The sequence below is a fragment of the Chroicocephalus ridibundus genome, chromosome 3 (genome assembly GCF_963924245.1).
Source record: "Chroicocephalus ridibundus chromosome 3, bChrRid1.1, whole genome shotgun sequence".
Classification (NCBI taxonomy): Eukaryota; Metazoa; Chordata; class Aves; order Charadriiformes; family Laridae; genus Chroicocephalus; species Chroicocephalus ridibundus.
This window is the reverse complement of record NC_086286.1, coordinates 6,663,133-6,688,380: the sequence shown is the minus strand read 5'-3', so window position 1 is coordinate 6,688,380 and position 25,248 is coordinate 6,663,133. Positions and strand designations below refer to the sequence as shown.

Genomic DNA, 25,248 nt, shown 5'->3' with positions numbered 1-25,248 from the left:
ACCCAGCCTCTCCTCTGCCATGCTCGCGCCTCTGTTTTCTGTGGTTTTCCTATGTGTTTTCTCTGTTTTCATCTGTTTTTCTTGGTTTTTATTAAACGGATATGCTGCAGAAAAAACCCAACACATCAGCAACATAACATATGTTGCATTGATAATATACGCAATATGATCTGCATTGAATATAAGACGACAGTTGTATAATTACCATACAATATATCAACATGAGATGTAATGTGCTGATACTAAATTTTACATACAGTGTAAGATTTGATATATTAATATAATTTATTATGTCATTATATTACCTATTCTCTGTAATGTTAAGTCTCGAATCTTGCTAATGACACAGTATACAAAGAGGCAATTTAGTATGATGATGTAGTTACTATATAACACAATACCTTTTATATAGGAATAGTTCAAAAATCAGAGTATTATAGCATAGAGCTTATACAGTACATAACATATTCTGTTTTGTACAGATGTAGTGCCTAAGTTACATATATACTTCATAAAACACCACTTTGTGTTATAGATTATATTTTGTTACATATCATAAACAGTGTATAGTATATATTTTATCTATAATACCTGCCCTATAACACAGTATTTTAGTAGATAGTGGGTATATATTACCTCCATACTAGTTGATATCTGTAGGCTATAAGTTACATAGTATTTACATACAGGCCGTTGTTTACAGAGTGTATAAAAATTAGTTTAATCTAAAATACATTTTCTATAGAGTTAATAGTTTATCTAATTGAATTAGATATATGTACAGCACATAATAATATACATTATACTATCTAAAATGTATTAACTAGACATTATCTAATACACAGTAAATACAGAATATTTACCACATCATGTATTACGTAGCGTATGTCATACCTATACGTATGTAGTACATATATACTATTACAGAATGCACTATTTAAATCCTATATTTTAGATGAATTGGTGCTCTTGGGGCACTCATCACTCAGATGCTGAACCCCCTCTTCGTGTAAAGTGCCCAGGGAGGGGGAGAGGTAATCACCCCCTCCTCAGCACCCGGCCTCTCCACGTTCACCTTTGGGTGCAAAAATAAACATAACCTCCCTCCGGTGCCGAGACGATGCGAGTTGCAGGGCTCAGGACGCCCAGTGGATTGCTACTTGGTTCGTGGGTCTTTGCTGCTCGTTTCAACTTGATCTTGCTGTGTTCCATCGTTCTCTGAAAATCATGGTCTTTTTTTTTTTTCCAATACTAGTTTCCTGGCTTGCTGGGGGGGACGGACGGACATGGCAGGGGGAATAGAAATAAATAAATAAATAAAAATTTCAAGTTTAGGGCTTACATTTCCCCTCCAGAAGGGCGCTGCTTGCGAGCAGTGCTCAGCAGCTGGTGTTGGACATCCGCTGCACAGACCCAACTGGCTCCTCGGACTCTGCAAAACCCAGCAGCGGTGGTGGGGCTGCTTCCCAGGCTTGTGCTGAAAAACATTAATAAAAGCTTCCTGCATTCTTGCCCCTATTGCGCTAGTTTGGGACAGTGTGGTCGGTCTCACTGGGCTTTGGCTTCCTTGCCCTTTTCCATGAACACTCATGTTGACTAAACACCATTTCTACGGGGTGGGAGGCGGGCTTTTCTCAATCGCTTCTACTGACCACCATATTTCTGATGAAAACCAAACTTGATGGCAATGTTGTCTTCTTGGTGGTACCGTTTCTAAGTCAGACGTGTCCAGACACAGCAGGAGGGTACAGCAACCTGTCCTGTAGCAGCATTTAGGTTGATCGAGTGCCGCTTCCCCTACAATCTCACAATGGTCCCAGGATCTTCTTGAGCACACTTGTCTGGTCTCACAAGAGTCCTGCAAAGCTCCTTGAGCACCGCCCCCTCCAAAATGTTGTTGAACTCATTGAGACAAGGCGTATTTCAGCCCAGAGCTCCTCTTCCACCGAGGAGAGGGTGATGCTCCATAGGTTTAAACCAGAGAGAAACCTCACCTGCCCCACACTCAGAAGGTGCCCCCAAAGCAACGAGCCCTCAGCTGCCACCAGACAGATCAGCGTCCCCGGGTACCGCCTCCACCAGCTGTGTTTTCATCAGGACTGTTTATTTCCTTTTTTTTTTTTTTTCTACAGGAATTCATTACGATAAATGTTTTATCAGTGAATTCCAAAGGAATTAACAGAGATTTGCCGCTTACTTTAAGGGTTTGCCGATAATTCTAATGGAACGAGAAATTAGTTTTTTTAAAATGTCTCCTGACGCTTATTGCAGGAAAAAAATAAAAAATACAACCCCCAAGACCAATTAAAATCCCAAAGCACAGATTTCACCCTACGAGATAGGATCAAGGTCATAAAGACCCTTCGGAAGCTGCTGTGCAAGAGAAGGGGGGCAGGGGGCAAGAAATCAAAGCCAATTTATTTAAAGCGTGTACAGAGTCCTCCGAGGAGTGGCAGTTCGCATGGAAATCCTGCAAGACAACCCAGTTCCTCCGGGAGAATCTCTTCAAGAAAGCAGAGCAGGAAAAGTGGCAACCAGGCCTCCGCTTCTGCAGCCTTAGAGTGACCTCCGATGTTTTCAGCTCAGAAAAAGTCTTCCCCAGGTGCAAGTCTACCACTTTTCCAAGCAAGATCTGGAAGGGGAGGTGTCAATCTGGCCAGCAGCAACAGGAGTGTAATCAAGGAATAGTTTATCGCTCATCTCATCCTATCAGACTCACTTGCTCTTTGCTTAATCCACATCATCTGGGCAAACACCCATCGCTGCGAGGGTCTGAGCAGCCTCAAACACGTGCCCTTCTTTGTCCTCCAAAACCACGGGGGTTTTCCTCTCAACCTTGTGCTATTCCAAAAGGGTGGGACAGAGAGTACTTGCTGCTAGATGAGAGATGAATTTCTTTTTCTCCTTTTGAACATGAACACCTGCCATGGACAAAAAGGTTCCCTTGCAGCAGAAACAGGCTACAGCATGGGGAAAGCGAGCGCCTCCTTCCAGGCGGTACAGTTGTTGAGATACAGTGAAAACCGAATTCCTGATGAACTACCTCCAAACCGGTGCTGTGTTACAGCTATTGCTGGTATTTCTCTCACTCGGGTTAGCTTGCTGCTGCCCCGTACATGACAGTTGGATCCTGTAAAAAGGCAGGCATTCCCCATACCCTGCCGTCTCCTGTGCCTTGTCCTCTTCCATTTGGCCGTCAAAGGGTTGCAGGCGAAGAAAGGTCCCATTTCAGAGAGGGAATCCATTCATCGGAGAGCTTTGAACACACAGAGCCAGCCCTCTAGCTTCGGTTATCAACGATTAAATCCTTGGCCTTGGATAAGAAGAGCAAGACAGCGTCGGTATATGCGTGTTTTCATCTATACCGGTGCCGTGGGAAGAAAAAAACCACCTTCCTGATCTTTGCAGTATCTTCTACCCTTTCAGTCTTGAAACCAGCGATAGCATAAAGGGCAAATAACATCTAACGTATGTTGCATCTTCTCTATTATGCCTGTGGATTGCATATGCACGGGAGTATTCTTTGACAGATGATAGATGCCGAGGATTTTAGTACTGCTACAACTGCTGGGATGGATTTTGTAACGTCTCTGGTGCAGCGATGGAACCAACTGAGCAACCTTTTCCCTTCTGAGCTGCAAAGACCCCAGTCTTTTGGTGATGCCGTCCAAAAAAATCCCTCCGAGGTATCCATGCGTCACAAGACTCCGCCATCAAGTGAACGATAAATTCAAACGGGGAGCCGGCTGCGTGCGCTGGCGATCGCATGTCCAAGCTGAAACATCGACAACTGAAGTGACCGTCGGTTGTCACCATCAGGAGGGAATAAACGCAAATAATGATCAGCGTGGTTAGGAAGGAATAAACACACAGGCGGCATCGCCTTGTCTTCAGGATGAGCTTTATTAACATTTTGCTTTAACAAACATCATAGTATGAAGGCATCGATTCGAAGTTTTCCAAGGCAGGGCACAGACAAAAGGAAAAATAACAGACTTGGAGGCAAATTCAGCATGTAAACGGCAGAGTAACAGAAGAGCATGTGTTAACCGATACAGCTGCTGGACCATCTATGAGAAAACATTTTGCAAGCAACAGTCTACATTTCTTCGCATCACAGTAAAAACATATTTTTGGATCAAGAAAGTTACCCTTTTAAATTTTTTAATTTTTTTTTTTTAAAACATTCCTTTATATCACAGATGTTATGGTAAGGCAAATCTTTGACGAATCCTGCGATAATACACCCTATTCCCCACGAAAATAGATCCACGTACTCTGTTAAGTTTGTCATTTTAAAAGCAAAGCCGGCATGCACTGCATATAGAGAAAAGTCTCCTTTTTTTCTTTTTTAAATATATTTTTATTCAAGTGCCTAAAGCAGAATGGTGTTAATTCACAGAGAGGCTTTCTCAGTGCTTTATAGAAAGACTGACAATGAGCTGCAGCAAACGCGTGACCCATCGTTACAGACTATGTCTCAGATATCCCCTTTGGATGTCTGTATGGAAGCAAAGCCATTCGTCACCGGAGCAGCCACCACCCCGAGGAACATTGTGCCTAATGGTAGGGATGAGTGGTCTCTCAGACACAGAAGCAGAGCCCGATACTGTGTATGCGAACACCAGCACCAAAAGGCTGCTACTCCCTTTACGCCACCCACTGCAAACGCCTTTCAGGTTTAAACCAAAATCCTTGACACAAATCCCTGCGGAGTGATTCTTGCTCTGACATTTGCTCTTCTACAAAACCAGCTCCCCATATTTCCACAGCTCCGGCAAGAGCTGTGGAGACCGCATCGAGGGACACGGGTCCGACCTCGACTACTAATTCAGCTGAAGACCTCACGCTGCCAAACTATACTCGCTTTGTGACTGGTAAAAACGCCCAATTTGAACAAAAACCCACCTGAAGAAAGATGGATATAAGACGCAGCTGCAAATTGTCTTGTAAGGACTTAATCAACTCCTACGTTCCTTGCTTTACATCTCCTACCTGGGCTTCACGCTTTGCCGCTGCATCCTCGCAAAATGGTTCACGGTTTCAAAGACCCACTGCTGTTTGAGGACCAAGGTTAAATGAAAAGTGCAATGAAATAACTGTCAGGGGTTAGAGAGTGTCTAATGTGATGCACCTTTGTGGTTATTTTTTTTTTAAACTATCGGTCAGTCTTCACAAGGAGTTTAAGGAATCTTTGTTTCCTTGCTGAACTGTCACGCCTTGGCAGCCAGCCTCCTGGGGGCTCCCCCTTTGGCTCCCTCGCCAAAACTGAGGCTGGCGATGGCGAGAGTAACAACCGATACACAGATCATGGCAGCCTACAGCTCCGTTAACGTTGCCTGTGGGTGAGCATGATGGAAACAAGAGCGGAGCTAGATTCAGGGGACTGGATACTCCATCAGCTGAAGTCACCACAGCTCAGCGGAGAATGGTTCACTTTGGCTGAAGACCTGGCCGCCTCAGGTCTCCTTGACATTTCACAGAATCACAGAATGGTTTGGGTTGGAAGGGACCTTAAAAATCACCTAGTCCCAACCCCACTGCCATGCACAGGGACACCTCCCATAGACCAGGTCCCTCAAAGCCCCATCCAACCTGCCCCTCTAGTTTGGGGCATCCACAACTTCCCTGGGCAACCTGTTCCAGTGTCTGACCATCCTCACAGTTTCTTCCTAATATCTACTCTAAATTTACCTTCTTTCAGTTTAAAACTGTTACCCCTAGTACTATGGCTACACTCCCGGATAAAGAGTCCCTCTCCTTCTCTCCTGTAGGGCCCCTTTAAGCCGAGCTCACCGACCCTGCGGGGCCAGTTCCCTCACTTAGCTAGACGGAGGGAGCCCTTCAATCCTGGTGTTTTCACAGCAACCGCACAAAGGGGAAACAGAGAAGAGACACCTAATGCGTTCAAATTCCTCTTCCTCCCAAGGTTTTTCTCCACTCCTCCTCCATCTGTTATGACAGGCGATTTCAATCAAAATCACCCAGTTCAAAAAAAAAACCAAAACATAGGGAATGCGCACCGTGTAGAGGTACTACCTGTAAGGCCTCCACTGCAAAACTGCAGTCGGCTGGAAACGAGGTGAAGGAACAGGAGAGGAAAAAAAAATAAAACCACGTCCCAAACGACACGGTCTGTCAAGCACGAGCCCAGGGATGGGAAAGAAAAGCAGCAGAGACACCTCAAAGGGAACAAGGAGTCCCTTCAAGGGTGCTCTGAGAAGAACAAAGCCTAGAGGAGTGGTATTTAGCAAATTTAGGTAGACTTATCAATATTATGAACCCAATTCATAGGCTTACGTCAGCTCATTTGCTCCTTCCACAGTTGATCCAATTCAGAGTTACGCATCCACCGATCTCCAGGAGAAAGAGGTGATGAAGAAGCTCCTTGAGATCTTCTCCGGTGCTAGTGTCTCCTGAGTTAAAATGCCACAGGAGCTGGCACATGAAAATATTCTGATTCTTCTGATCCCACCACAAGCAAACATGCTGGAGCCCCCCCATAGGGAGCCAGGGGGCTGCCTTTCTAGGGGCCGTACTCTCTGGGTGACATCTGGGGCTTTTCTTGTTTTCCTTACCAATCCTTATTTGTCCTGACACCCCTTTGAATCACCCTGCAGCTCAGGGCAGCCATCAACTGCTGTGGCCAGTGCTAGGCGTGTTAGGGCCACATTTGACTCGCTGTTACGTCAGTGGGTGATTTATCACCAAACCTACTCTATAGCTGGGATAAACCCAGATGGCAGAAGGATAGAGATATGCCTTACCTTGCTTTTTCCTTTTTTTTTTGGACAGCTAGTGAATAACTATTTTGGGATTCGTGCGTAATTGGGGGCAAAAAAAAAAAAAAAAGAATCAATTACTTCGCTTTAAATGATCAATTATCAGCAGCATTTTAAAATACAGTTTGTAGCACATCACACCCTGGACACAGGTTGCGTGCTCTTCCATCGAGTGTATTGTCTATCGGTTTCAGTTACAACATGGTTAGGAAATGCATGTGAAACCCTTTTGTTCCTCTTCTAAAAAATTTCAGTGCAGCATTTGCTGGCAGAACAATTGACATATGGTGAGACATTCTTATCCGAATAACTGTTAATTGCTTTGTAAAAAAAAAAATTAAAAAAAAAAGAAACCATGCATATGCAGTAGAGAATATAATGAGGGCTCACACAAGATACGGTGTGAAGTTGTTAAAGCCGGGAGCCGTATTTAAAGATGCCTTGAATGCAGAGCGCCCGTCATCCTCTGTCACTCGCAGGCTTGAGGAAATATTTGTTGCCTACCTGTACCCAAAGGTCATACTTACGGCACTGATTTTGAGGTGCGCGGAGCTAACTGGAAAAGCGCAGGACTGATTCGGGGTGCTAGAGCTGTTATTTTGGTGTATAGGACCCAAAGAGAGACATGGCACAGCTTTCCCAGGCCAGAGAGAAAGGGGAAGGGCAGAGCCACGGATGATGCTGAGGCATCGGGATGATGGAGTTAACTCGCGAACTCTGCTTCCAGCATGCTCTCAAGGGAATCTGGCCAGTGCCTCTTCCAGCAGCCAGGGTTCGGCCACGGCGACCTGCCGGCGGGTGCTCGCAGGGGGTACCGAACGACAAGCCTGGAGGCAGGCAACATGCGGGGCTGTCGCTATCAATATTTGTGAGACTTTGGAGTATCTAGTCTTCCAAATGCCTAGCACAAGGAGGGCGGTGGTTTATCAGCGTGCGCGGATTATAATCCTTTGTGGCAGTCCATGCTCTCGAAGCAAATCTCCCTTTATAACCCGGGGAACAGTTTTGAAAAAAAAAGGTGGAGGAGGAGTATAAACTGGCTCCCACAGGTTGCCTGCAGACAACTGGGAACAGAGATAAAGATGACAGAAAAGGGGTGGGGGCCTGGGAACAGGCTACTGATGATACAATGCAGGAGCTAAAGAGACCCAATATAAGACAGGGACTCACGGTTCAGAAGAAACTGTTGTAATTGCAGGGATAATTGCAAAACATTGTTAGAACTGGGAAGTTATGTTTCTTTCCAACAGGCTTACAGAACGAAATGCAATGAAGAACAAAGAGAACTTAAAGCAAAGAGTCATTTCCCCAAAGCGCCCTCCCTCCCAACCCGCGGAGCATCTCTGCGTGCTCTTTTCTGCCAAGAATGATGCCGTAGGATGTCAGTGCCTGCCCGTCGGGTGTCCTCGGGTCTCTCCTCTCCCGCATCCTTCCTGTACCACAGTAAGAGAAAGAAAAGAAAAAAAGGCAAAATTTCAAACGTCTGCACAGAATCCAGGTCTCATCTTTTTTTTTTTTTTTTAGCACAGATGCCTATGGGTTCTCTTTCTGCTATGCACGCAGCACGCGTATGTGTCACACGGTTTATATATAACAGCCACTATTAACTCTATAGCAAATTGGCTGCGCTTATTAGGGTTTCGTCATTTTCCACAGCACCGTGCTACCTAGCTCGATATCAGAGGCTCCTAGCTCTGGTGGGTGCTTCGGTGCTAGACCACAGAACTTCTGTTAAAAACAACACGTTCAAAATGCTAACCATCGTAAGCAAAAGGATCTCCTCGGCTCTGCAAGACCCTTTGAAGTTTAACAGGCTGATCAATCCTCCCTGGGTACCTGCTCCTTGCAATTAAAACAGCAGCAACAGCGTCGCGAGGACTTCGATAGAGAGCCACGAAGGATTTAATGACTTCTTCTAGTCAAGCGCATGCCGTTAAAATGCTGGGTGCGCCCCGGCTCAGGCCCCTTTGCTTCAGAAAGGTGCTGGCAGAGCCAGACCTTTCAGTGGAATTGAAGGGATTTATAAATCGATTGCTAATTGTGATATTATTCCTGTGAACTCTCCCTTAGTACAGCAAAAATGACTCCAGCCCAAAACATTCATAGATATTTTTTCCCCTAGGAAAAGGCAGCATGAAACACAGACTTCCTACAGGCCACGTGAAAGCAGGAATAACCATCAGATATATTTTTTTTAAACTGAGGAGAGGTACTAACCATTCCCTGTATTTTTCACAGCGAGGATTTCAATAGTCCCTCTTCCTTTTCTGACTGAACAGAACATACAACCTTCCCACTCCCTGGTGGGAGTGGGAAGGAAGAGCCGTGGAAGCCACATTTTAGTGGCGAGGGTGCCTTCTAGTTTTGCTTCAGTACTTTTTACCAGGGACCCCATCAGGCCTATTCCTCACTCCAGCAGTACGGCAGCACATCGTCTGTACGCTGACAAGGACAAAGGGCTACGCTCAGTAATAAGGCCTTGTATTTTAAATCTCTGGTACAGCTGCCGCCATTGAAAGCCGCTATAAGTTGGTCTTGAGCTACGTGGAATCCTGTTACAAGCACAAATAACGCATCTTGTTTATGTGATGTTGGCGTCTCACGATAACCCCACGCCAAAGGAAGGAATGTGCATTAATGCTTAAACACTACTTTTGAGGGAGAAATGGCAACTGCTTCTTGTGATTGGGGGTAAGCCTCGGCCTTTTGTTGTCCTGCCAAATTATTCATTTTTATCTAGGGGGGAGGCTGCTTATGCTTACGACAAGCTCTGCAGCAACAGCCACCATCGCACGCTCCTGCCACACGCTGCTGTTTAGCGTATTAAATCCACAAAAAGCTCCAAAAGGCAACAGAGCTCCAGAAGGCAGCCCGCTGACTTTGCCTTGTTTTTCAGCACTATCGCTACAAGTGACGTTAGACATCGAAGAGCCAAGGGCAATAAAGCCCTCATGACGCCAACCTGTTGTTCCCAGAATACAGAACTGAGCTCGGTTCCAACCGGTATAAATTGCCTGTCATTTTCCTAAGCAATGCCAAAAATTGTTCACTCGGTTACTCTTCTGTTCCTTATCTCGGTGCTGTCTTGCCTTCTGATGATCTAAGACCGTGCGCTGTCTAAATCCATTACAATTGCAGACTGCTACTCTAATATTTACTTGACAAATCAAGTCTACTGGATATTTCTATTTTTTTTTGGTGTAACACGGGCCATATTAGACAATTTCTTTTCCTTTGTATTCTGTCTGTTTTGTTGGGGGTTTTTGTGCTGAAGTCTCATTAAGGTCATTTTTAAAGCAAGTTTTCAAATAGAAACTGAATAGGAAATGGGAGGAAAAAATAGCCATAAAGATCTTACCTGTTACTTAAGCTTCCCGCTCTGTTTCTGTAGGATCATCTATACTTTCAACTTGACTAGTCATTTCAGCTGAAAACAAAATGAGACAGTCATCAAATGCTATTCTTGATACTTGTTAAGTTTATTATAGAATCACAGAATGGTTTAGGTTGGAAGGGACCTTAAACACTGTCTAGTTCCAGACCTCCCATTGGACCAGGTCGCTCCAAGCCCCGTCCAGCCTGGCCTTGAACACCTCCAGGGATGGGGCAGCCGCAGCTTCTCTGGGCAACCTGGGCCAGGGGCTCATCACCCTCGTAGTAAATAATTTCTTCCTGATACCTCATCTAAACCTTCCAGTCTGTCAAACAATAACCACTTCTAACTCAACGGAGACATTTATTGTATTAAAAATTCTATGTCGTAAATCCGCAAAAGGGTCTCTCGGGTCAGCCATCCTAATCTGTGCTTCCATGAAAGCCCCGACGAGCAGTCCCGCCCGGATGCAGGCTTCAGCGTGGCTAGAAACTCAAGCCTCTAGATCTAGTTTTTCCCTTGGGTCCGCATCCACCCAGTTTGACTTTGGCGCCCAACTTTAGTGCCCAACTCAATGATCCTCCTCTGTCTCTGTAGGCCACAGGCAGAGATACAGGTATCTCCAAAGGGCAATTTAGGGTTTCGCTGGGCTAAGTGGTCTCGACCCTGCAATTCAAACATCTATGGGCTTCTGACAAAGTCCCTGGCAGGAGCCGGGGCTGAGCTGCGGGCTGAACGCGGATCCATCTCCAGTTACAGAGATGCTGCCGCTGCCTCCGGGTGTCCTTGAACTGCAAATTGCTGGAGCTTAGGAGAGGATTCAGGGGCAATATCACTATACTCCTACCCACAGTAGTTCGCTCGTGTACTACCCATTTACAAAACCAATCTTTTTTTTTTTTTTTTCCCATTTAAAATTCCTTAAAACATAAGAAATAATTTAAATAGAAGGCTTAAACTCATTTCAGCATCGCTTTTGTCAAAAATATCATGTAAACTATGGCACGTGTGATTGCTCCTATCTAGGCCAAATACAAAAGGGTTACATCAGCACGTGCATTTTTAAGATTAGAATTTAGTATTTGTTCTGCAATGAATTTGAATGAAGCCATTTATGTTAAGACTTTTTTTTTATTTATTTAACTTTCCTTTATGTTGCGGTATCAACTGCAGATGATGAGTCATTTGACATGGGTGATGGGCAAAAACCCTCCAACCTGAATGGGACATTTGGAAACTAAAGGAAGATGGGAGGGGGAAGGGGAAAAAAGACAAAAATCAATGCTATGCTACTTCCAGCCAAGCAGTATGATCTCTTTCTGAGTCAATATCATGTCGATACACCTGTTAGGGTCTTGATGAATTATTTGTAAATTATTCATCATCCATATGCAGAAGAGATACCGTAATGGCTTCCTGGATGTATGCAATGAATAATAAGAAAAGTATCCGCTCCTGATTAAGAAGCTCTGATGCACATCGCATTTAGTGATGTTGTGTTCTTTACCCACATTTGCATAGCAAAGACAGGATGCTTAATAAAAAATCATTAAGGGGAGGCTGCTGCGCACTGATGACAGCAGCCTTTCTCAGCCTCATTATGCCGGCCGGTTTCACTGGCTGGGTTTTCTGAAAATACCATAAGGCTTCACTCAAGTTCTACAGAGATCTCCTGCAAAAAATAAAGCTTGATTCGAAACCTGAGGTTAGGCTCCATCAGCATCTCAGATGACTACATCTCCTTTGCCTTCCTTTTTTTTTTTTTTTTTCTTTATGAGCAGTAGACCACCATCTGTCATGCTGACAGTACGTCACATAGAGGGGGACAAATTGCAAACCACCTGGGAATGCTTTAAGGGCAACATGAAAGCACAGGGGGAGCCCCCGCCAGCGGGGAAGCGAGAGGAATCACCGAGTCCCACTGTTTTGCAGTGGAAACGGCAGCCAGGCATCCTGCATCAGCGGCACAAAAAGCATCCGCCATGCACACCGCAGCGGGGAGGGGGCTCACAAGCGCTAAGGCACCGGCAGGTTTCATCATTAGCGTTTTCCTATGTGTTTGTGATTAAGCTTGGCTCTTTGTATCAACGCTGGCAGGGACAGGGAGATCTACCTGAAGGATAAGCTTCTGCAGAGCCCTTGGTGAACCTCAACAACAGATGTCCCTACAAGGCCGCCTACAATATCCTCTATATTTAGCTGGAAAATAACATGGCAGTGAAGTACCTACCGCAAGAGCAGATGGAAGAGCTGCCACCGGGTATGGTGGGGATGTGACTCACAGCCCTCGCTGCCTCCCAGCGCGAGTCAGCGTCAGATTGACGCCGTTAGCCCTGGGCATGCTAAACAGTTGCTAAACATCGTTAAACAATGTTTTTAGAGGTGTTTAACTGCTAACTTAGGTTACTGGTCTCTTTGCACCTACAATAGCCAGCAGGTCAGCTCAGCACCTGAAGTTCAAGGAGGGTGAGCATCTCCTAAATTCAGTTTTCTGCTCCTCCTTCTGCAGTTTCATGCGGCACTTTTTACACCAGAAATGGACATTTCCGTGCAACGGAAATGGACATTTCCCCACATTCTCCCTGTGTGTTTTCCCTTAAGTTTTGGCCTGTTGGGGAGGACCCATCTGCACCCCCTCTCTCAACCTGTGAGCTGCTCAGCAGCTCTCAAGTCATAACCAGGGAAGGATTTCCCCCCAAAAGCAAGCAAGTTCCCTGCAAGAGGAGGAGAAATAACCCAGCACGCAGTTCACATCCGTCAAAGCACTGCAGTTGCTGCTGACCCGGTGGATGTGCGTCAGCAGCAAGGCATCCTGCCTCTCCCCTGCAAGAAAGATACCTGCTTAAAAGGTCAGCTAGCCAGGAGTCACCATGTAGCATCTAAGTAGAGAAGACAGGCAAACGGGACACTGGAAAACCAAGTTTAGAGTCACCTGTGAGAGGGCGAGTGCATTTCCCCACCCCCAGGATATTATGCTGTAGACCTGGACGGCAGAGAAAACGGTCTTGATTTAAATAGGAGCTCAGTCAGACTCTTGCAAACACAGCTTATTTCTTCAGCCGCTTCCTAAACAATGTTTCCTCCCTGCATCTACATAACTTGGGTATAGCACGTTCAGCTATAACTCCAGACTGCCTAGAAAAAAAACCCATATATTTTAAATTCTACCTGCGGTGTGGTGATGAAACATTTTACTGTTTACTTGATAGTTACTTATTTCTTGGATATTACATCAACACCATAAAAAGCATGAGAGTGTTAGTCGTTGAGATCTTGCTTTTATGTTGCTTTGGTGAATCACGTGAAGGTCAGGTTATGAAGTTCAACAAGGACAAGTGTAAGGTCTTGTACCTGGGAAAACACAATTCAGGAGTGCAGCACAGGCTGGATCTACCCAGCTGGGAGCAGCTCTGTGGAAAGGGACCTGGGGGTCCTCATGGACAATCTCAACATGAGCGAACGGTGTGCTGCTGTGGCAAAGAAAGTCAACACGATGCTGGGTTGCATCAATGAGGGCATCACCAGCGGAGATAAAGCAGGCATTATTCCACTCTACTCAGCGCTTGTCAGGCCACGCCTGGAATACCATGTTCAGTTTTAGTCCCCGCTATGCAAAAGAGATACGGACAGGATGAAAAGAGTCCAGGGAAGGGCCACCAAGATGATCAAAGGACTGGAAAGCCTGCCATATGGGAAAGGCCGAGAGACCTGTGTTTGTTCAGCCTTGAGAAAAGAAGGTTTAGGGGAGACCTCATCACCATATTCCAGCATTTAAAGGGTGTCTACAAAGAACGTGGAGACTCCCTTTTTACAAGGAGTCGCATGGACAAGACAAGGGGTAATGGGTACAAGTCACACCTGGGGAGATTCCGACTGGACGCAAGAAGAAAATTTTTCACAATGAGAACAATCAGCCATCGGAATAATCTCCCCAGGGAAGTGGTGGATTCCCCATCGTTGGAGACTTCTAAGGTTCAGCTGGACAGGTTGTTGGGTCATCTTGTCACTATGGTCACCATGCTTTTGCCAAGAGAGGTTGGACCAGATGATTCTCGAGGTCCCTTCCAACCTGGTATTCTATGATTCAGGTTGCTGATCATTCATCAGCCTGCACAAGCGTATAAAAAAAATAAAATATGAAATTTCAGGTTTGACACTGCCTTCACCTTTTTCTTTTCTCCTATTGTGTCAGCAAGTAAAGATGCAGCTTCCCATGGGCTTGAAATAAAAAAGGCGAATGCATAACCCCATTATGAAAGGAGTGAAGAGTTTTGCCCACCTAATACCAGCTGGAAACTCACATCTACCTTAGTAATCTTCAAAGCTTTGGTGGCGTTAAAAAAAGAAAAAGAAAAAAATAAGAATAAAAAAAAGTTGCCAGCAGGGAAACATCGTCTAGGACACCAATCAGCAAAGGCAGGTTTTGTCATCATTAAAAACTACTCATCAGCAAATTTGTCCTGGGTACGAAAAATTTAATATCCGGGGGTGTTCACCCTGGTGGCTGATGGAGATTGTCAGCAGCAACCTGCATCTCTGTATACACATGCCTATTTCCAGGCTTATGCGCTCACCGTCTGACAGCTTTCCTGACGGAGAATCACGCCCAGCTTTCAAATAATAGTAATTTCTGAAATATATCACTATTACGGCCCTGCCCACTAGATGAACCAATATCAAGATCCACCTAAGCTGTCTAAACTCTCTGCATTTCTAAAGCACGCTTCACTGTGATATGGTACATGAAATTAAAACACAATAGCTGGGCTGCCAAGGGGTACCTGGTGATATACGCTTGTGCTTTCAGCTGTGAAGTGATGAGCTCTCCTGGGGCAGAAGAAAGGGGACTAGAGAAAAAATAGGCAATTTACATAAAAATTACTGACAAAGGGAACCTTTTTTGGGTTTGTTTGTTTTTTGTTTTTTTTTTTTTAATCTCGACTAGTACCCAGTACATATAAAAATTTTAGGGCTTTTTTTCAGCAAAACTTAACCCTTCAGATAAAACAGAGCATAAGGAGTTTGATTCTTCTGCCGTTCCGATTTTTTTTTAAACACTTAATATATGTCCCCAAGAAAAACCGCCGCTATGATCCCAGTAGCAACTTAAGCTGCAGAGAAATGAAGACTTCCCTGAACAGCAGAGTACTTTTCTGCAGCCTTAGCAAACACCCTTTTCCTGTCCTTGTGGGACGGTTCACAGAAAAGGAAATTACAAGCTGAGTTATACGTAGACGACCTCACAAGATAAGCAAGATCTGAAACAAAGAAACCTATCATGATTGTAATTTCAGAAGCTGTCAGCCGATCCAGCTGTGCTGCACCATGGCACACATTCAACAGCCACACCATCGCTTTTCTTTCTAGCGGGAAATCTCTTAAGATATTCTTTTAGCAAATTTCGATTTGTTTTCACTAAGCAGCCCAGAGCATTCCAGGCATCCAAAATCCAAATACTGTAACGTGACCACAAGTTTTTGATTGGTTTGTTTGGAAGAGGAGAGAGAAAGCGTGTTTGGCTTTATTCTGCACACTTACTAGTAAGAGCATAATCTCTAGTATTTTTTTAAAAAGAAAAACCATTATGCACACTTTCTTTTCCTGTGTTTGCAAAAACTTCCCTACAGGCCAGTATCTAAGTCGGCCACCAATTCAAACGCTGCACCATGGTCTGACATCAGCGAAAGGAAATCAGCATCAGATTCTTTGTGTGTAACTAACATCAAAAAGAATAACATTCCTTTGTCTTTGAGATGTAAAAAAAGCACGCCTGAATTTATACTACGTCAACGCTGAAGAGGCTAAAGGAGAAATCCAAAAAATTGGTCTTTGCTACAGAGAGGCGCCCACTTATGATAATAAAACAGGGACTGGAACTCCAGTTCCAAAAGCACCGCCCTTTTGAGCAGTAAAGAGGGCCTTTTGGGTAAAACCCAAGAAAGCCCCTTATGTAGCTTTGTTAAGCTGTAAGAGCCTATCTAGAGGTGCAATAAAGGGTTTGCCTCACCAAAACCTAAGCACAGGGACAGCTAGGTCATCTGCTCACTGAGGTCAAGAACAAAAAAAAATTTCATTTCCAAGTCAGGAGATTCAGGTTGATAATGTCCACAAACCTGGCCGCAACTGCTGTTAGGTCACCAAATCGCGACAGTTTTATCAACGGTAAATGTTCTAGGGAGAGAACTTCCATCTGCTACCAGACTGAGCTACACAGGGACTCCGAAAGAGGAGGAGGAAGAGAAATCAGCTCTGAGCTAGAAGGCGGCCAACATACGAGTTCAGAGTCCTTATACAGCCAATGCTTGCCCTGTGATGGGAGTCAGGCGCTAGCATAGAAATTTTCAGCATATTTTCTTCTGACTCCCATGTGAGACTACACATCTTGGCCAATTCGACATCCAGACCAAAATTACAGTGGGGCCTAAAATATCGTTTCGTTAAAAGGTAAGCGGAGCGAACATACCGATTGATCACATAAACCCAGTCAACTAGAAAAGCAGGGCTATGGCACTGAAAGGTACTTCCACCAGCCCTCCAAAACACAAAACTCTCAAGAAGACTTGGTTGAAGAGATTCTAAATATAACTCCTATTCTGGGGGGGAAGCATACAAACAAACCCCAGAAAGCCATGTTACACAGCCACCTCAGGACAACTAAAATATCAGAACAACATACCATCCTTATTTGAAATGTCTGCTGCTTCACACGCAAGGTCAACTTTCATGGGCTCCACAGAAGTTTCCTCTTTCCCTATAAGACAAGCCAAAGAAAGAGAAAAAAATCAATACTTACATTACCCAATTAACGTATAATTCTCAGACTCTGTACGCCTGGTTTTTCTTTTCTTTTTCTTCTGGCATGCTCTTACCTTTAAAAGCTCTGCTGCTGTATAGTGGCAGCCATGAGAGAAAAGGGTAGAGGATACAGGGGGAGGAACAGGGTTTGAAAATAATTGCTTGGATATTTGTAGCGACCTGCACTCTTTTCTAACTGGGATTGTTAAAACCACATCATGGTGTGTGCCTCTGCCTCCCTGCCATTCTTTTCGCATCGTTTTTGAAGAATCCCTTCTGCTCATAAAATGCAATATATGATGGGGACCTAATCGCACTTATAAAGTTTCTCTAGCTAGCAGAATAAAAATAGCTACAGTGAGAGTTCAAATATACCAGGTAGTCAGACACAAACTAGAATCTGAATTTAGGAAAATGCATTTTATCGCTGTAACTCAACATTTTTATCTCTTCTGCCTTGGGCTTATCTGGAAGCTTAGATTCAATCTCCTACCGATATTTGAAATGGAAAAAAAAAAAAATGGTTCTGCTGTTTCGTACACAGTTCTCCTAATATTCTGTCATTCAGAGTGCCAAGAAGCCAATTTTTAGTTAATTTTCATCACGCTACTTCTCTACTTTTGTGGCCACTACAAAGCCTGTTGCACGTATCCTGTGGTTGAACTACAGGATGTCAAGCTATTGGTTGCTAAGCGATCCAGACATTTGGGTGGTTATTATGAGACAGCAAAGTGTAGCGAGGACCGAGACATCTCAAGAACGGTCTACTCTTAAAGCTGAAATCATTTACCTCTTCAGCAACAGAGATAAACGTTCACGGTCCCACAAATGCCGCCGCCTCCTTTCTGTGGAAGTCTGGAGTGAGTTTTTTAAATGCACTTCGGCGCATTACAGTTGTTTTGTCCATAACCATGTATCTACTGCGGAAGTTTTCAGCCAGTTTTCCTTCTAATCATATCTGCAAGCCAATGCATTGTCACGGAGATTTCAGTCTCCTCTGTGCTCGCTATGTTGGCAGTGCTATCCTCACAGGCGACTTCCAGCGCACTATCTATGGTGCTCCCGAGCGCTGAAATGCTAAACCAAGGACCCAGCAAATACAGAAACCAACAAAAAACAGCAACCAGAAAGCTCAATTAGCCATTTTAGTGACTGGGGGGGGAAAGCGTAATGGATGACTTCATAGTGATGGCGATGTCACCCGTCATTTTGATAGCTCTTACTTCTACTGCAGAAATCCTTCAGTGCATTGTCGTATCACCAGCTCCACCTCTTCCACACTGGCGTAAATCATCTCCCCGTACAAACAATCAAAATGCCTGTAAACATCTGTGATGGTGAACTCCCTGTGCCAGCGAGTGCCCAAGACGGTCCTTTTGTGGGCACGTCAAATCCCTGACGCTTCTCCGGGGAATTCAGGAGAGTGAATGTGGTTTTTTCCTCAGGTTTCTTATGCACCGACAGGCCCAAACTTTCACAGAACTCATCTGTGGCACTTTTTCGCGCACACAAAGGATAAACACATGTCACTCCATTGCGGAAGCGCATGCATACGCCAGGAGCTTGTCAAGTAGGAGGCTGAGAAGGTATGTTCAAAATCCCTGCCTGGCTTCCTCTAGCAAAACCAGTATGAAATTTGGGTGACTATGAAAGCGCTAATTAATCAAGGAAGATCCACTGAAATTTGGGTTGCGCTACATTTCCATTAGCTGGAGGAAGGAGCTCTAGGAAAAGCAAAATTCTGGAACACCAACCGTCCCGCCACGAGTGCCGCCAGCAGCAGACACAGCCCTTCCCGCCAAGACACTCGGATATCTGGTGTAGGGATTCAGCTGGTGCCTCTGAGTCCGACTTTGCCTCCTCTAAAACACTGCCTATTAACCAAATCAAGCAGATAGGATATGACAGGTTACGTCTTGGCTCCCAGCTTCTCTAACCTACTCGCTCGGCTGTTGTCAGCTCCTAAAGGCGCCCGTGTGAAGTTTCCAGGCCCTATCCCAAGATCTCCCATTAACTAGCCGGCACGCCTGGCTTCACCACGCTGCCAAAAGGCTTCTCGCTTTCCGTTTCAGAAATCTCTCGTGCAGCTGACAGGTGCAAAGGAGTATTGGCACAGCGCTAGGTGAAGACGGAGCCTAATTAAAGACAGGACATTTTGGGCATACGCATGCATACGAGCATGTGCACATGTGTGCACATGTGCTAATTAGGGCTGCCATTGCAGGGACAAAAGCAGAAGGCATCGAGAGCCCTCGGTACGAAAAGCCACAGGTTCACCTCTCGCCATGGGCCGCCCTAGAGCAGCAAATTTGCAAAATTACTTTGCGAGAAGTTTAGGGCCATGAGCTCAGAAGAGCCCTAATACGCATTCTGCATTTTCGCCTTCTTTCCAAGTCGGAATGGCTGATTCCCCATCATTCTAGAAGGCGATTGTGCCTGCATTAAGGTTTTTTTATAGTGTATGTTAGTTGCTGGATATTGTCAGCAAGAAAATGATAGTGGGGAAAAAGCGTTCAGGAACAAACAAGGCAGAAAATATTTTAAATCTTAACAAAGCCGAGCACCACCACAAACCCTGGGAGGAGGCTTGCGCGTTGTATCGTCCAATTTTTGGGAAGACTTTCAAACGCAGTTCATATAAATCTTCATTTCTTCCCTTGCTATTACTGTGGGTGGGGGACAGGAGCATTCACTATACTGCTATGCCCGTGGAAAGGGTATTCTCCAAAAAGCTTCTTCCCCCCCGCGCAGTAAATCCAAGTGCCACACAGAAATGAGCCCATTTCACATAAACAGCAGAACCCGATCAATACCAGAACCACCTCAACAATCAATTTATTCCAGAGGCCTCCCCTCACCCCCTTGTTTTGATTGCTTCACGTTACAGCACAAACAGGCGAGGTATTTCGGGTCTCCGAGCAGGAGCAGAGAGTTACCGAAGGGAGGGAGCCTGAGTGATACCACTTTCAATTTCAATTACCATTTCCAACTGCGCTCCTGACAGAGCTCGTTACCCCAACTCTTTGCAGGCTGGTTACACAACCAGCCTCGCGCTAAGTGACAACAGGCTTCTGGCGCGAGCAAGGATGGCTCCCAGCCTTTTGAAACGCAGAAGACAAATATATACCGGGAAGACAGAAAACTCTGCACACTCTTATTTCATCTGTTTTTTCTCCTTTATAGTCACACTCTGTCAATAGTTCCACGTGGTTACAGCTAATACACTGTTCTTTCTCTAGAGAAAGGCAGTTCCAGATTCACGTACGATTCACAAGATTAACATGAAGATGTGGTGGTTGTTGGTACATTAGCATCAATTTTAAAAGTGCCCGAGTACAGAAGTCAGACATCGGTTCTCCACACCCCTGATAAATCCTAATAAGTAAAAAGTATAACCTTCCTCCTCCTTCTCCCTTTGCACGCGGTTTACATCTATTTCAAACGATAAAAGCAGGCAACTATGCTTAGAAGCTGTGACACAGAGCAATCCATAAAACTCATTTTTACCTGATCATCAGCAAGGCTTTGCTGTGTATTGAAGAGCGCCTTTGTGAGCAGGACAAGCTTTGTACACAGGCTCCTCTCCAAGGTAATTCAAAGCAAAATCCCAACATAGCCTCCCTAGAATCGATGAATCGTTCCTGGAAGGTGCCTGAGCTGGGTTTCTGCTCCGAGATGCCCACCGTAAGGGAGTTCTTTTCTCTTTACCGATTCTTGAGGGAGCCTGGGAGACTGGGCTCCCTCAGCAGAGCCCAGCCTTCCAGAGCAGCCTTGCACCAGGTGTGGGTAAGGGACTGTCAACTGGCCTCTGAATCAGGAATCGGGATTTCAGCTGTTAGATCCTAGCTTGTTACAAGGTCATAGACTAGCTTTAAGACAGACAGAAAAACAGGTTTCACGCACACATAAGTTCTGTCAGTGCAATCAGGCAACACCAAGATAACTTAAAAAGCTCACAATTTTAGAAGCCTTGCAACAGGAAATCCTGGCCCTCGGATCATTCTGAATGTTTGAGAAATAATACAACAGTCTAGACAACTACTTCTATTTTCACAGAGAAAACGGCAAGGTCATTACTCCTGTAACACGTCTGCCCAGCGATTCTGGGTGATGCCACAGGAATTCCAACCAAACACTATTCTGGCCACAGACAATTTGCAGTCAGGGGAAATTCATTCATCGTAAATTATTTGTAGAGCAATTGTTTCTATTCATGTTATATACTTTGGAAAAAATCACCTCTGTCATACAATACGAAAACCACATTGCAGCTATTCTGAATGATCCATATTTTCCTGATTCATACCCAGTCCCAGTGAATAAAATTTATCAGGTTGAGTTTAGCTGTAAATATGCTTCCCCTAATTGGAAGACTCCGAGAGATGGAAGCTTGTTAAAATCCAAATTTCTCTGGTTAAAATTTGAAGGCGCCATTTTTCATCTGCAGCAACAAAAAAGACAGACAAAGCTCTTCTGACCCAGAGCCGCATTGTCTTATGTGTCAAAACCAGTTCCATTTTTCTTGCTCTGCAAATAGCCAGAGCTGTTTTTTCCTACTTCCCAGTCATTTCACTGGAGCTCTTTGCTAATGTGACTGTCAAGCCTTCACGTACTTTGTTTACCGCTGTATTTTAGTAGCATTATAAATGCTGCTTCGCTTAGGAACAGAAGCTGTCCGTGATACAAGGGCTCAGTTTGACTCCTGTTTGACACCTCCATCTGGGATGACTGACCCCTTTAACCACACCAGATTCTAACACATAGAAGATTTCTGCTGTCTTTTTGTATGGCTCTACATGCAAAACACCCAGCCTGCTGCTCTCGGGGCTCTAAAACAAACACAGCAATCACGAATCACGATCCGTCTTTACTTTGGTATGTTGCAATCGGTGGGCGCTTTTTCCCCTCGCCATCCTTGCGCGACACGCAGGTCAAGCACGGCAGTGCTGAGTGTGCTGGAATGGCACCGCTGCAAAGGTGCCTCTTGCTCTTCAGCACGGCTTCGTTAACAACAAAGGTCTCCATCTGTTAAATCAGGAATATTCTGCCTCAACCAAACCCCCCCAGCAATTCGTCACCAGAGAGATGAAAAGAAAACCCAAGGATGTAGATTTCAGAGGAGAGCGTGCTGGCCGGGACGCTGGCTTAGCTGAGCTTCTGAAGGCGCTGAGCATCGTTTCTTAATGCCACACGTGGGCTGTCAGGCTTCACATCGCAGCCCTTTCATCATTAAACGCAGTGTTTACCCTCCCTTTTGGCATTTTGGCTTTGTCTCCCAGAGTAACCCAGTGCAATGAAGCTCCCTGGCCCTCCAGTGTAGGGCCCATCATCTCAGCGCTCTGTGTTTGTGCACGCAACTGTACCTAAAGGCATCGCACTGCTTCCAGCCACTGTTATTTCCAGCTCAAGCTGAACCGCAATTTTTTTTTTAACGCGATTTAAAAGTGTCTAAGATCCGCTTATCCCTATCCCCTTCCAGCCCTTTATTAAACACACTGTTAGTAAATCTCATTATGCCTCCTTTTCCCTAAAGGTGGGAACGGGAGCGCAGTGAGGATTGTCTCTCAGCAATATTGTCCATAAGACCCATACAAATTGGGCGCCTCTAAAATCGCTAATGCCCATCAGGAGCTCTTTGTATCTTTTGTCTCTCTGTAACAACAGGATAAACCTGCAACGCAGCAGGCTCTTGATGAATACGAGGGCATATCGTTTTAAGGAAAGCTGGGTTTGAATTTTTTCATTCTGAAAAAGCCTTAGCTGCGTAAGAGGCCACGGTGCTGCTTTCCAGACACTCTTTCTGTGAAACCTCTCATCAGAGAAAGAGCCTGCAGCACGGAACAGCTGAAGTGGAGCACCAAGAAGCTTTCATCACGTTCCTCAATCGCGGGCTGTTAACACAACTAAAACCTTGCTGGGTTGTATTCAGGCTAGTAGACCACCTGTCCTGAATGGCTTCCAAAACCCTTGTGCTCCATTTCCCTGCTTACAAATAAGGCAGATAGCATACTCAGTGGTATTATGAGAAGTGAAAGGTTTCTGAATGAATAGAAATGGCCTGACTATTTACCTTTCTTTCCCGTTCTGTCATTTTCCCCTGCCACCTTCAACCACTTATGAAACTCTGAAGTGAATTGGTTCAGTTCCCGATCACTGGCTTCCTAACCCTAAAAAGCCGTGTAGGGGTGAGGTGCTACAGCACGGGAGGACCCACAGGAAACGCCCAGGTCTCCAAAGGCTCAGCTTTCACCAGGGGGAACGATGTTGGATATTCAAAAATGTTTTTCTGATTTCACGGCCATGGGAGCAAGCCTGCTGAACGACCGCCGGCTGCCAGAATGATACCGGCACCTCCCCTCCCACCACAGCATTGCTTTCTCCGCACACGCACCATGCTCATTATCGCGTACCGAGTCTGTCTCCAGCTGTCCTCATACGGCAAGTTTAATTCCTCTCTGCACCACTAATCTGGGGTGAGCATTCGGTCGTTAATTTTGAGGACCCAATCCGGAAGCCCAACGGCTTTAAGAGGCCTTGCTTTCCCCTCCATCACGAACAATTTAATAGCTCGTGCTGCCGCTGGATTTTCCATCGGCACATCCTATATGCCCCTATTCCATTTCAATCTTGCATTCGCTGTATTTTCTGAGCGTTTCAAACAATCTCGAAGCAACCGCAGCAAAGCAATAGACTGTGAAAGCAAAGAGGTCCTGGATCTCCTAAATAGGCCAGATTTGTCAGAACGCCACACTATTTATTCCAGGAAATGGAAACGAACTTTCCGTTCCCCTCCAAAGGAGCTGCTCCGAACAGAAGAGACCATGCCAGTCGTCAGCCCTGAGCAGCTGCACAAGACTAAGGGGGTGCTGGGGAGTGAAGAGAAACTGTATTTATGAAATAAATTATAAGGAAAAGGTGGGGAGGGAGAGGGTGAGAATTTGAGAGGACACAAATAGCGAATTGCCTGAGAACTGGAAGTTAGAAAAGTTCCTTTCAGACAAGCACCCTCATGGTTTATGAAGTCCCCACTCCCTGGCTACAGCGGAGAGGACGATGAGGTGAAAAAGCACGCCACGGGCACAGGACAAACTTTGCCTGAGTTTCTGATAACATACAGGCGGGGCTGCTCACCCTTATGGCTGCACCCATTTATTTCTGGGGTCACTGCTTCCGAAAGACCCTGAGTCAAAGGAGTCCTGGAAAATATCCTGTGCCATTCCTTTTCAAGGCGACTACTGCCAGGTATATGAAGAATGAGCTCCAAAGTAGCAGGGAACAGCAGCAGAAGGGTAAATAAGGAGGGTTATACGGATCTACCTGAAAGGCAGCAACAATATACAGTGTGGGAGAAAAACTCTTCCCTGTTATTTATCCAGAGACCCCAACCTGAATTTTGCAGCTTAAAATAAAACAGAACAGTCACAACAAGGAGAGGCACATGAAGTTCAACAAACTTCTGCTAATAGATGGGACCTTACAGGTACAGTGTAATTTTCAAAGATACGACAGCCAGCACGAAGACTAAAAATTAATAAAAAGCCCCCAAACACCAAAAAACCAAACCTCAATAAAAACGTGGATAACCAGAGGTAGAGGATACAACGCACCCGACTGAAAAGTCTTGCTGGTTTTGGAAAGAGTACTTGAATTTCTCAAGGCTCATCACCCCCTGACCGAGAATTCCGTTTTAATTTTTAGAAACCTGTTATCTTCCTAAAACCAAGCTGAACATAATAAGAAACTCATTTGCTTCAAAAGAAGAGGTAATTGGCAGTACTCAATAACAAAGACCTTATAGATGATATTTATCGTTATCTTTTTCCCTTACTGAGACACATGTTCAATAATGATCATTTTTCAAAACCAATTAAAGAAATGTACCTTTTTTTTTTTTTAACTGAGCTCTGCTCTGACTCCATTAAAGCCAAAATTTTACAGCTCAGCTTTAACTATATGGCGATAAACACAAATCTGCTATAAAGGACTAATTTTGGTACTGAGCTCCTCATCTGTTCCAGTTCTCCGGGCTGTTGTTTCGGACCTGGATGGTGACGCATCAAAATATAACAGATGTTTAAATAAAACACACACAGAGGCACGCTTGTGTGTATATATTTACATTCAAGGGCAGTAAGCAATAAATGGCTGGGAGCGAGAGATGGCGGTGCTGGATGTGTTACCCAAGGCGATGCTCCCCATTCTGCTTGGGAAGTGCCATGCGCCCCGTGGAGAGAAGCCATCGCTGAAATCCGGAGATTTCATGCAGCCTTCGCCGTCAGAGGATGTCATTAACGCTGA

General features: G+C 45.0%; 1 protein-coding gene across 4 annotated transcripts in view; it reads right to left on the bottom strand.

Annotated features, from left to right (window-relative positions):
* Positions 1-3,884: 3,884 nt before the first annotated feature.
* Positions 3,885-25,248, bottom strand: part of MACROD2 (mono-ADP ribosylhydrolase 2) — an 893,215-nt gene continuing 871,851 nt past the window's right edge. For 3 of the 4 annotated variants that reach the window (XM_063327857.1, XM_063327859.1, XM_063327856.1), the window contains 3 exons: positions 16,832-16,906; positions 10,141-10,209; positions 3,885-8,215 (listed from right to left, as the gene is read on the bottom strand). In XM_063327857.1, the coding sequence (XP_063183927.1) occupies positions 10,148-10,209; positions 16,832-16,906 (137 nt within the window). In that variant the 3' untranslated portion in view covers positions 3,885-8,215; positions 10,141-10,147. The remainder of the gene's footprint in view (positions 8,216-10,140; positions 10,210-16,831; positions 16,907-25,248) is intronic. The other variant, XM_063327858.1, reaches the window with a different exon arrangement.